Source organism: Lactuca saligna, chromosome 3 (genome assembly GCF_052625555.1).
Source record: "Lactuca saligna cultivar CGN05327 chromosome 3, ASM5262555v1, whole genome shotgun sequence".
Lineage (NCBI taxonomy): Eukaryota > Viridiplantae > Streptophyta > Magnoliopsida > Asterales > Asteraceae > Lactuca > Lactuca saligna.
In genome coordinates, this window is record NC_136419.1 from 183069709 (window position 1) to 183083388 (window position 13680).

Consider the following 13680-nt stretch of genomic DNA (forward strand, 5'->3'; position numbering starts at 1 on the left):
GCGCCTTGGCTACCGGAGCTGCGCCAGGGACAAGGTCAATCCTGAACTCCACCTGTCGCTCCGGAGGTATCCTAGGAAGCTCCTCTGGGAAAACATCTGCAAAGTCTCGGACCACCGGAACCTCGCTCACTGTCGCCTTACCCGCCTCCCGGGTATCCATCACATATGCGACATATCCTGCACATCCCTGCTGAAGGTAGCGCCTAGCCCTCACAGCTGAACATACAGTGGGTCCACACTGAGGCCTCTCTCCATGAATCACTAACTCTCCCCTGCTTGGGGTCCTGACCCGCACTAGCTGTTGCGCGCAATCTATCACCGCCCCATTAGGGCTCAGCCAATCCATGCCTATAATCACCTTGTTCCCACACAATGAAATGGGAACCAAATCTACCAAGTAGCGCTCCTCAAACAAACGCAGCACGCAATCTCGAAATACCATCGATGCTCGCACCGATCGATTGTCAGCGATCTCCACTTCCAAAGGGCAATCTAACTCGCCCGATGACTCATGAAACTTCTTGCTAAGTGCAAGGGAAACGAATGATCGGGATGCACCCGAATCAAATAACACTTGAACTGGGAGGTCGTTCACATGGAACGATCCTAATGCGTACATATACATATAGAGCACATATCAATAACATAACATCATAAAAAAAATAAGATAGAGGGAAAGAATCATACCCGTCACCACATCGGGTGCGGCGCGTGCCTCCTCGGTAGTCAACTGAAATGATCGGATCCTCACCACTGGAGCCTTTGCCTTGCCCTGCCGACCATCCGTGATCCGTAGGGTCGCTGGAGCTGGTACCTTCACTGACACTGCAACTGTCAACTGGGGGCAATTGGCCTTCTTGTGGCCCCTATGGTTGCAGTGAAAACACAGCAACTCTGATGTCTGAATAGCTGAAACTGAAGTAGTACAATCCCTGCTAAAGTGCCCTGTCTTGCCGCACTTGTAGCAGCCTACTGATCCCATCCTACATGCCCCCACATGCGTCCTGCCGCATTTCCCGCAGCGGCTCGATCCTGACTGGCCTTTCGGCCTACCATCTGATCCCTTGGGCTTCTTCCCCGAAGCCCCTCCTGCCTGACCCTCCTCTAGTTTTCGTTTCCGGATGTGCTCCAAATCTATCTCCCTCTCCCTAGCCCTGGCAATCATGGAGTCCAGGGTAGGGCAAGCCGAAAAGCTAACATGCTCCCGGATGTCAGCTCGTAGCATATCATGGTAACGAGTCCTCCTCATGTCCTCGTCACCAGCATACTGGGGCACCAATAAAGCCCTCTCCCGAAACTTGGCGGTGATCTCCGCCACAGTCTCCGTCGTCTGCCTCATGTCTAGAAACTCCCTGGCCAGCTGCTGAAGCTTGACAGCCGGCGCAAACTCTGCCCTGAACCTGGTCACAAAGTCCGACCAGGTCATCGTCTCGATAGCTGAGGCTCCCAACGAGTCACCCACTGACTCCCACCAATCCCGGGCTCGGTCCCGTAAACACCCCGCTGCGTATCTCACCTTCGACCCCTCGGGGCAGAAGCTAGTCAACTGGGCCGACTCGATATCTGCAATCCATCGCCTGGCGACAATGGGATCTTTCACCCCATGGAAATCCGGCGCACCACTGCCCCTGAAGTCCTTGAAGGACAGTGTGCGAGATCCTGACTGGCTAGATGCCATATCGCTCCTGAATGCCCGTAGGCGATCCTCCATCAACTCCATGATCCCTTCCTTGATCGACCCAAAGAGAATGGGGGTCGACTCAAGGATGCCCCTGTGATCTCTGACGCGATGAACTCATGTAGTCCCTCATCAATCGGCTCGGAGCCTGATCCCAAACCTGACCCCTCTCCTGAACCGCCATCTACCAGCCTCGATCGAAGTACCACCATTCTGCAATACATCACAACAATCATTAGTGATACTGATACTTCCTGAGGGATCACAACTACTTACAGGTTCCCTGGTCTTATCTTGGCCTTCCTTGGTTCGGGTTTGGATCCTCTGCTTTCAGTAGTACGGGCCCATACTACCTTCCACATCTATCCGTACCTTCTCCAAGGAATGCCTCAACTCCACCAAATCCCCTTCAGTACTGCTGATCACTGCTATACTCATCCTAGGTTTGCCCTAGAGAGATCTCTAATTCTACTCTAACCAGTCCTCAGCTGCTGCAGGCCTCATTGTAATGCCAATTAGCCATTACCCGAATACCATCACATGTGACGAGGCTCAGATAATCCTTCGAGTACCCGACTCGTCCCTACAACGGTTGGACTCAAACAAGAGCTGCGCAGTAGGATCAAATTCGGCACTCTAAGATTATTCAATCCTGATTACATGTGACGTGACACATTCGCCTAATGGCTAACTCCCATTATTCAGAGTCCCACGAAGCACGAAGCAAGCAGCATTCAGACAAGGGTAACAATCTCAATTAACTCTATCCACTTTCAGGAACTGAGCTAGCATATAGTGCTAAGCTCATACTACCAGGCATAACCTAATCAGGCTATCCTACTTACTGTCTACTCAATAACTAGCACGCAATTTCTCACACAACTGAAACACAAATAGTAGGCACGTAAGGCATCACTCCTAGATCCTTAGTCCTATTCTAGCATGCTGCTCTACGAAAGCTGATAAACACAACATAAACTTGTATGGGTACTTTGGGGAATACTTACTTGAGCTCGGCCGGTCGCGCACATCACACACTTCGTTCTTTCTCAAAACTCTTTTCTCAATTTTAGAAAACATTTTCTTTTAGAAAATCTTTTAATCCCTCGATTTGAGTTCAGACACTCCCAAAGATGTGTTCGAATCCCTCAAACCAGGGCTCTGATACCAACTTGTAACGACCCAATTTTCATATCCAAAAATTTTTGTTTAAAAACGTTACTTTAGAAAATATTAATAACTAAAACATCGTTTGATCAACCATAATATAAACTGAACCATGTCTGAAAACCAAAACATACAACCAATCAGAATATCAGAGTATCAATCCCAGAAAAGCTCGTAAATGCGGAAACCGGAGAGTGTGTGTGTGACATGTTGCTACCGCGCCGACGCCTTTCCCCTAGCTGAGGAGGTACCTGAAACCAAAACTGAAACTGTAAGCACAAAGCTTAGTGAGTTCCCCCATAATACCCCATACCATGCATACATATAACAAACAATGTTCAGCTAGGAGTTACGGGCCTTGCCCACACTCGGGAAGATACGGGCTCTGCCCACTTTGCTAGCCGAGAGATACGGGCCTCGCCCACACTTGTAAAGATACGGGCCCTGCCCACACTTCGCGATTGGGGAGATACGGGCCTAGCCCACACTCCAACCTCGGAGAGATACGGGCCCTGCCCACACTCAGCCGCTAACCCATAACATACAAGTATCACGCAGACAACAAGTATAAGCAACTCTATCATATTAACACATATATCATACTTGACTAAACCCAGAGATACGGTCTTGGCCCACACTCTAATACTAGCATCTCGTCTACACAGGTCGGCCTTGGTGCCTTAGACCCGTTCCTACTGGAAAGGAAACTCACCTCGAAATAGCTGCTGGTCTGTATGGGAATTGATCACCTACTACTGCTGCTGCTGCTCCGGAAACCCCCCGGCTGTAATTCCCACAATATACTTAATCACACACTGCTAACTGTCCTTTGGGTAAAAAGACCATTTTACCCCTGGTCTAGCCCTAAGTCAAATCAGAGTCAACTTTTAGTTGACCCGACTCGCCGAGTTGGCTCTCCAACTCGCCGAGTCCCTATCCAGACGATTGTCCTGGGTCCCTGATTCTACTCGTCAAGTTAGGCTATGACTCGACGAGTTCTTCTTCTAAACTGACATTAAAGTTCTTCGTCCTACTCGCCGAGTTGTATGAACACTCGTCGAGTTCGTCTTCATCCGTTGAACACTCATGCTTAGACTCGCCGAGTTGTATGAACAACTCGCCGAGTCTGTTCTTGATCTAAGGAGATTGCCTTGAACTCGCCGAGTCAGGGCATTGACTCGCCGAGTACCTCCATAGATGGGTTAAGCTTCCGACTCACTGAGTCACACCCCGTGACTCATTGCTCACTCGACATTACGAAAAGGGGATAAACTCGGAGACTCGCGAACAGACTCGCCGAGTCATATGAACGACTCGCCGAGTCGTTGCCATGCACCTACTAAATACACGGATTTGCTCGATTCCACTCCATGGCATTTATAGATCTGGACTTCTAGGATACAAATCACACGTAAAGTTTCCAACTTTACGTGTGGATATTCACCAATATGGATTTTAGGGCTCAAAATGCCTTAAAAGGGTAGATCTAGGGCTAACAAGCAACATGGGGCCATAAAGCTAACAGATCTGAGCTCCTGGAGCTCAATCTTGCCTAGATCCAGAGGCCAAACATCTTATTACGACATATAATGCACATACAAGCTTGGGGATTTGACCAAGAAAGACCCAAATGAAGTTTTAAGCATAGAATCATGGGGAAAACGGGTTATACCTCAAAGGAACTGCTGGAAGAACACAATAATTGCATGGATGGCTTCCCTTCTTCTGGATCTACTTCCTTCCTCCTTCAAAACCTTCAAAAACACACACAATAGCCTCAAACTCTCAAGGAACAGCTTAGAATGGGGGATACAGGGCTCTAAGGGTGAATGGGGGCTGGCTTGGGGCAGTTAAGTCGTTTAAATAGGGTGCAAACCCCTGAAACTTAGGGTTTCATCCAACAGCAGCGACTCGCCGAGTCCAGGATATGGACTCGCCGAGTCGCCAACTTAAAACGTGTCCTGGGTCACGTCCCTACTCGGCGAGTCGGACCTATGACTCGCCGAGTCCAAGGCTAAAATAGGAAATATTCGAATAAGATTTACATACCAGAAACCAGGTGCTACAGCGTTACTACTTCTCCTAAGTTTGTAAGCATGGGTATTACATGACTATATCATATTGAAGTTGTCAAGAGCAGCATTCGACAACAAAGAACCTTGGAAAAGTTATTGATGGTGCTTGAGGGTATAGTGAAGTTTAGCATTTAAGTGCTTGAGATTCATGTACATCTAAAGTTTCGACATTCTCATAAAATTTCAATGTATATTTCCCTTTGTGTTTTCTAGTATACATATATATATATATATATATATATATATATATATATATATATATATATAATAGTCATTGACCTTATATTCCATTTTCAATATGATCTGATCCATTTATTATATCCATTAAAATTAGAAGTGACATTATTCTTATTGTACAAACAAACCCAAAAACCTCCTAAAACCACCCACATCAATTTCATTAGTTTCAACTTTTGTAACCAAAATGCATTAAAGTTCTACTAATGAGAGTTAAGACAAAATTAATTCTTTAATCACGAATAAACTGTTACTGTTATAATTTTCACTATATATAAAAACATTTGGTTCTCATTCAGATACAACTGCATAGCTAAGAAAATACTCTTCATATGAATGAATTCTTTGATGACATTTGTAGGCAAGTGGTCATCTCCGACAATACATTTTCTTAGATTGTTGTACCATGGGAACATGCAACTAATATGGAATTGTGTCAAACACAAACCTCGTTCAATTAGCGTGAATTTTTTACTAACAATTTCTTTTGCAAATTCAAAAATTATTAAGTAGGAAAATATTTTATTTACTAACATCCTTGATACAATGCCTACTTACTAGTTTCACACTCCTCATTAACATCACTGAAAATGATGTTTGATGTCTCAAGATTCATAAAACCAAACGAACTAAAAGCACATGTGTAGGCAACTGCCATGGCCTTCACCGACATATTTTTGTGAAATTTTTTTTTAACCATGTGGCTTTCCATTTTCAAATGGGCAAGTTAATAAACAACAAAAACAATTTGAAAAAAAAACATACACATCTCCCTCCTTTAACAATGCTTCAAACCTCCGAATTATACTATTTTTTACAAAATCAGTGATACGATTTCCATGACATTATCATACCAACAAATGAATAATAAAAATCTATACCGATGCAAACAAAAATAATAAAACTTTTTTATGATAGGTTGATATCCTTTTGTCCATTTAACACATATCAATGATGGTCAATTCAAATAGCTTCAAGTAAACATGTTGATTCTTTAAGCAAATAACCTGTTTTTGAACTTCCATTAATCAGCATCAATGTTTACCTTACTAATCAAATGATATTGTGAACTCATCTCAATTACCATCATAGTTCCAACAATTATATATATATATATATATATATATATATATATATATATATATATATATATATATATATATATATATATATAATTGATAAATCGCATGCCTCATATGTAACACCTGTTTTTTCTCAGTTTGATCAACTGGAGACTCCAGGATTTCAAATATAATGTTTTGGGGAAAAATCTTATGCCACAGTGTGGTAGGTTGTTAATAGCGGTGCAACCACGTCACTTAAATGAGGAGCACGTATGACTAGTGATCGCGGTGTGGTAAGGTAATCACCACGGCGTGGTGAACGTTGTAGTCCAAGCCCATGAGGTTTAGGGTGTCTTTTGTATTTAAATGCATTAACTCCATATTTATTTTTTTCTTTTCAGCCTCCATCCACCAACTCGAAACCCTAGCCTCCATGTTTGATGTTGAGTTTGTTCTCTTGATTTTTTTGAAGCTTGAGGAAGAAAGAAGCCCCTTTTGGTGCAAGGAGGCAAGGATCTAACATGGATACATCATCTACTTCAAATTTTTTAGTTATTTGAGGTATAAAGTTCATACCTTGGCCTTTACTTTTCTAGATTTAATTTTATGCTCATTTTTGGTGGTTTTGAGTCCATTTCTTGGATATCTTTGGAGTTGAACAACTCTTGGACCTTTGGGCCAAACTTGAAGGATTAAGGATGTAGACTGAGGTTTGACCTTTATTTGGTGTTAGACAATTCGATGGCTTGATTGACTCAACGAGTTGAGAGAGTAGTTGTGCTTCTCCGATTTTGCGATTCATTCTCACTATACAACGTGTGACGTTATATATCCTTTGTGTGGTAGGATATAGGTATTGTTAGAGACTTAGAGTATATGTATGCTAGTTAGCTACGATAACTCCTTGTTATGTATGTGTAGTGTAGGATACTTGGTGTCATGATATGATAGACTGGTAGGGTCTTGCATGTGAATTGTTTGATATTGTTAGGTGTCATGTATGGTTAGGGTAATGCTAATATTGGTTTATTGTTGATTGGATAACCTAGGGGTGGTATGTAATTTAAATTAGATAGCCTGAGAACTTTTGGTCTAAAGCCTTATTTACATGATTCTTGTTTGATTTATTGCTTTTTAGTAGGATCATATGTACAAACGTCTATCTTATTTTCGACTACATATGAATATGTGTTCATAAGGTGGTCATCAATATTAGCATTGACCCAGTATGGATATGGTACGGATATAAGCCGATGATTGCATGGCAAATGAGAGCCGGTAGTAGTGGACGGTTGAGAGCCAGTAGTAGTAGTTAGCTACTACTAGTTAGCTGAGAGCCAATAGCAGTAACAATATGGTGGATGAGTGCCAGTGGATGATATGTATGATTATTATGTACACATGTTGATAGGAGAGTTGGCAGATCGGCAGCAGAACTGAGAACTTGTTTGTATGCATTGTAAGATGGTGTAGTATGTGGTATATCGAGGAACTCACTAAGCTTTATGCTTACAGTTGTGGATTAAATGTTTTGCAGGTAGTTTGTGGAAAGGGCTCGATAGGTCTGTATACATGTATCAAAGATATAGGTTTCCGTTGCTTTGTAATTCAATTATGTTAATCATGCGGTTTTCAAACAATTTTGATGTTACTGCATGTTGTTAAGTTAAAGGTTCTAAATTGTTCAACCTAATTTAAATGAAATTCTATTTTGAAATGTAGGACGTTACATTATATATAAACAATAAACAATAAACAATATGTTACATACAAAATTAATAGGGAGACAGCTGAACAATCCAACCGGTTTACAATGCAACTTAGTAGCACAATGAAGTGGACGTCATACCTATATAAATGAGCTTTCAAAGAGTGTTCCATTCCAGGTTTGATCTTCAAATCCTAGAGTTATTTTTTTGTTTTTTTTTTTTTTTTTTAAATTTTCTTTTTAAAGAAACATCTCACTTATGTCAGAAATGTTCATTTCGAAGTGTTTAATGTAGGTATAAGTTTTTTAACCGAAAAATCGAACCGAACCGAGACCGGTTGGAACCGAATAATGGTGTTCGGTATGGTTTTCGGTTCTTAGTTTAAGGCTTATTTGGTTTCAGTTCTTTTTGGTTCCGGTTCTGAACACCTTTTTAGATAGCTCATTTCTTAATATAACTAAACCAATTAGAACCGAATAGTGCTAGTGTAAAGACTTCGTTTTCTTCTTGAAAGTTTCCTGTAAAAGAAAAGATTAATAGCAAACGATGTGGTTGGAATAAGAATGTTGATTAGAATTTAGTCCGAATGTAATTTTTTGTTAGAAAAAAGTGTTTTTTTTTTATTCCAGAGTGCCTATTTCGGACCAAATGGTTATTTTTGGTAAAAGCAATTTTTTGTAGTTATTTTTTTTTCAAATATATGATTAAATTTCTTAATTTCCCTGTATAAAATATAGATGTGATGTTTTTGTAATTTCATATATGAGTTTGTTAATGTATTATGTTGATCATAAAAAGACCGGTTTATCAATTCAAGTGGAGGATTGCAACCCACGATGGTCATTGTAACTACCAATTAATTAAATATTGAATCAATCTTTTTATTATTCAACATTCTCTTGCTAGTTTACTTAACCTTAAGAAAAATGTTTTGTTGGTGATCATGAGCTATTTTTTATTCATTAATTAACGTATGATTCGGGTTTGCATTGCTTCATTGAATATATTATATAGAAAAAATTAAAAAAATGGTCTCTGTGATTGGTAAATTTATGTGTTTTTGGTCCAAAACGAAATATTGATGCATCATTGGTCCAAAATTAGATTTTTTTATTGTTTTTGGTCCCTATACACTTGAAAAGATGATTTTGTCCGGTTATATTTTTAATTTTCTTTAATTGCTGAAACATATATGTCAATTTAATTTATATTTTTTAACTTAAAAAAAAGGTCTACCCACCATTTCTCTTTCCCTCTCTCTCAAAAAAAACGCACACACGCACTCAAGAAAGAACATATCAGCACTAGTGGCTGCCACCATCACCACCGATTGCTACCACCGTTCGCCACCATCACCATTGACTGCCACCAGTGTCCACCATAAACATCCAATCCCACCCTCATCCCCATCTTTCCTTCCTCATGCCCGATAAAACTTCCCCATCAACACTGCGCTTTTAATCGATTTGGTTCTAATTTGGAGTTGTTCATTATTTGCAAGATAAGCAGAAAAGATTGTGATGAATATTATATAGGAGCAAAAGTAAAAGAATAGATAGTTGTGTGAGGCTTTGAAGAAGAAGAAGAAACAGAAACAGAGTGTGTGGGTCAGCCAAATGTGAGTCGTTTTCAATAGTATAACTTTATTTGTCTCTATGTCAATTCATCGAACACCTTATGTGCTTGACAACCTTCCACACTTGTGAAAGTGATTCATCATCAGAATCATTCATTCTTCCAAGATCGCATTGTTTCCCCTCTCTGATTTCTTCTAAGCAAAACTAAAATCATAAATTTCTCAAGCCACCTTAATCACCCACAATCGAACACCTTCCTTCACCCCTTTCCTGAACCACCAGATATCATCCTTAAATCAAATCCTTGAGAGCTGCGATCAAAAATACATACACACACGTATTAATCGAGCCATTACGGTTTACTGGTTTAAAGTGGTTGAATCTTGACAGATTTGATATCGATTTCGTCCCCTGATATGTCTTCTACTTCTCAATCGATTTCAAAAAGTATGTGTGTATGTGTGTGTGAATCCTTACTAAAGCGATGATGAGCTAAGAATTCTTCCAAATATGCAGATTCTTCGAGATCGGTGACCCTTTGTGGGTTTTTCTTCCTCGTCTTCGGCAGCAGAATTGCCGACCTTGGGTCGCTCGAAGAAAGAAGAACGGAGGCGGCATCCAACGATGAAACTCGAAGGGAAGGTGGACAAAAGAATGGTTCGGTGGAACAAGGCAGGCAGGTAGGGGTTCGGTAGAGTTTGCTCGACGGGAGGAGAAGAGAAGTGCGAGAGATGAGGCTGTTGCATGGCATATGAAGATTTAGAGAGAGAGAGGTGGGTTTATTTTGTTTTTCATTTTATTATAAGAATAAGAAAATAAATAAAAGAAATTAAAATATAATTATTTAAAGGGCATATTAGTTATTTTAGGTGGGATGTGGAAAAAAAAACACAAGAAAATACAACCATAGAGATCAAAACCACACAAGGTATTTAAAATTGGACCAGTGATGCTCCAACATTTCGTTTTGGATCAAAACTACAAAATTTTGCCAACCACAAGGACCATTTTTGCAATTTTATCTATTATATATGTGAGTAATCATAAGCTAGTATTGATTAATTATGAAGATAAAAATATTTCAAATTTTCAACCCTATTACTATTAAGAAAAGAAGTTAAAGAGTTGAAGTTGTCATTTGTTTATAAGTTTTGTAAATGCTAGGAATTTGAAGTTGTTTTTATTTTATGTGAAGAATAAACCAATGATAAAGAGGGAGAAATGAGAGAAAAGATAGAGAGAAGATTCAAGGTTGTGACAATGCTATTTCTTTAATAATTAAAGTTACATTTTTTTAACGGCAATAATTAAAGTTAAATAGCTCGAAAAGATGATCTTTGGTAAGTGAAGTTTCCCCAAATCAAAGTTCTCAAAGTAAGTGTTAATCATAACATTTGGCAATTTTGGGGGCAAATAGTTATTGAATGGAGTACAACTTATGGAATAATTATTTATGAAATAATTATACTTTATGTTTATGAGTTGGATTTAAAGGACATAAAGTGTTTAGAAAAATCATTTCTCGGGTTTGTGAGTGAAAACGTAGAAATGAAAAGCGTGAGGATTAAGCTTTAATTTGTGGGATTTGGCCAAAATTCGATTTCAATTCCATTCCAATCCTTCCTTTGGTTGCAAACGAGTACGGAATTGGATTCCGCTGGAATCCACAAAATCTTTTGATCGATAGATTACAAATTTACAACATTCCACCCTAACATCCATGGAATTCAATTCATATTCCAATTCTTTCAAAAACATTATGCGACTCAAATGCAAGTCATATCTGCAACATATCCTTCCTTTTCCATATGTTGTAAAAGAATATCCAATGCCTCAATTACTCCATCATAATCGGAATGGAATCCATCTCCGGAAATGAAAGCATGAACTTTATTCCCAATTCCAATCCAACTACAACCCGGTTCCTTTCCATTCATTTTCTTCCCCATCATTCCTCTCACCTTTCCCGCTTCTTCATACCTTCCAACATCAAAATACATATTCGACAACAAAACATACGCACCCTTTTCTTCATCATCATCAAATTCCCATAAATACCCCTCAATCTTTTCACCCAATTCCACATTTTTATGAACCCTACAAGCCGCCAGCAACGGCAACCACAAACCACCTCTTTTATTTTCCGGCAAACTTTTTATAAACCCAAAAGCCGCCTCCAATTCCCCCGCCCTACCCAAAAGATCCACCACACAAGCATAATGCTCAAACTCAGGAATCAACTTATAATCTTTCACCATTTTTTCATAAAACTTCAAACCTTCATCCACCATTCCTCCATGGCTACAAGCAGTTAAAACAGCTAAAAAAGCAACGGAATTTGGTCGAATTAATTCGGTTTCCATTTGTTGAAATAAAGTAATGGAATCATGGACATGGCCATGTAAAGCACAACCCATGATCATAGATGTCCATGACACCAAATCATGATGATTCATTTGATAAAAGATTTTTTTAGCAAGTTTGATGTTTCCACATTTGGCATACATGTGAACAAGTGAGCTGGATATGAATATGTTTTTGTCAAAATGGTTTCTGATTATGTACCCATGGAGTTGTTGGCCTAAAGGTAGAGTGGTTAAGTGTGCACAAGCAGGGGTAATACTGGAAATTGAAATTGGGACAGGTTTGATATTGGAAGTTAACATTTGGCGGAATAAATTCAAACCCTCGTCAAAAAGACCATTTTGGACATGCTTTGAGATGATTGAGCACCATGAAACAATGTCTTTTTTGGGGAGGGAAGAAAACAAGTGATATGAATCTTGCACCATGTTACAGTTTGCATACATGTCGGATAATCCAGTTGTGATGAACTCGTTTTGGTCAAACCCATGTCTGACTCCATACCCATGAATCTCTTTTCCCTTCCAAACATCCATATGTTTTGCAACAACTGGAAGGAGATTTGATAGAGTAAAAGCATCAGGTTTCAAGTTAGCATTACTCATGTCTTTAATCATCAACATAGCTTCATTGTACATGTTGTTTTGAGCATATCCCAAGATGAGTGTGTTATAAGAAACCACATCTCGGTCTTCCATGGTTTCAAAAACTTTTCTCACACTTTGCATTTGCAGATCTAGTTCTTTATTATTGTTGTTATTGCTAACTAATATACTCTCGTTTTGATCGCTTGTCGTTCTTTCAGGACTTTCATCGAACACCTGTAGAGCACTGGACCTCTGCAGCTTAGAGTACATGCTCAACAACGCGTTTCCTGTAAAAATATCGAATTCTAGTCCAACCCGGATAATACAAGCGTGAACAGATTCCCCAAACTTGAAATACATTAAATGGGTGCAAGATTTTAAGACGGAAGGGAACACATTGTGATCTGGGTATATTCCCAAAGCACGCATTTTGACGAAACAATTCAAGGATTCTGAGAAACAGGCAGTGGAAGAGTAGCATTTGATGATGGACTTCCAAGCGAGGATGGGAGGAGAGGGGAGTGTGTTGAAGAGAATGAGGGATTCGGGTAAGAGGTTGAGTTTAGAGTAAATGGAGAGGAGAGTAGTGGTGAATATAGGAAAGCTTTTCACGATGTGAGCATGGATTTGTTTGGCTTGAGATTTGGATTTGATTTGCGTTGGATTCTTCAGAAGGGTTTTGATGATTGTTTGAACGGATTCCATCTAGTGATCTTGTCGCAACGGGTTGTGCTCTTCAGGCTTCACGAGCTTATGTAACAAAAACTCGAAAGAAAAACATACAAGACAGAAATTTTATCTAAAATTTTACTCGCAGCAACGTTTTTTAATATATTTCTTTTAACATTTTATGTGCAATTGGATTGAAAGGTGTGAAAAGAAAGTGCGGAAAGAATTTCAAATGGTATATAATATGGTAAATTAGAGTCCCTCGTACAAGTACAAATGTAAAAAGAAAAATGACTTATAAGAGTAATAAAGTGTTCGATTTGTATTTATTTGGTTTTTTTTTTTTTTTTGTCTTTATTATACCATTAAACTAAATATTTATGCTCACCAAAACCCTCGCGACCGGTTGTCGTAGGTTATTGCTTATGTGAATATTATGTGGCATACACTTGGCTTATTAAATGCAAGTCATACAATATTAAGCTGCATAAGGCGTCATTCTCATCAATTGTGCCCTAGATCGACATGGATGCTTCTTCTTCTTATATCTCTT

General features: G+C 39.6%; 1 protein-coding gene across 1 annotated transcript; it reads right to left on the reverse strand.

The window, feature by feature from the left end:
- Positions 1-11147: 11147 nt before the first annotated feature.
- Positions 11148-13267, reverse strand: LOC145037592 (putative pentatricopeptide repeat-containing protein At3g23330). Its single transcript, XM_078986287.1, has one exon. It carries the CDS (start codon positions 13161-13163, stop codon positions 11274-11276), a length of 1890 nt encoding a protein of 629 aa, XP_078842413.1. The 5' UTR covers positions 13164-13267; the 3' UTR covers positions 11148-11273.
- Between the last annotated feature and the right edge of the window lie 413 nt (positions 13268-13680).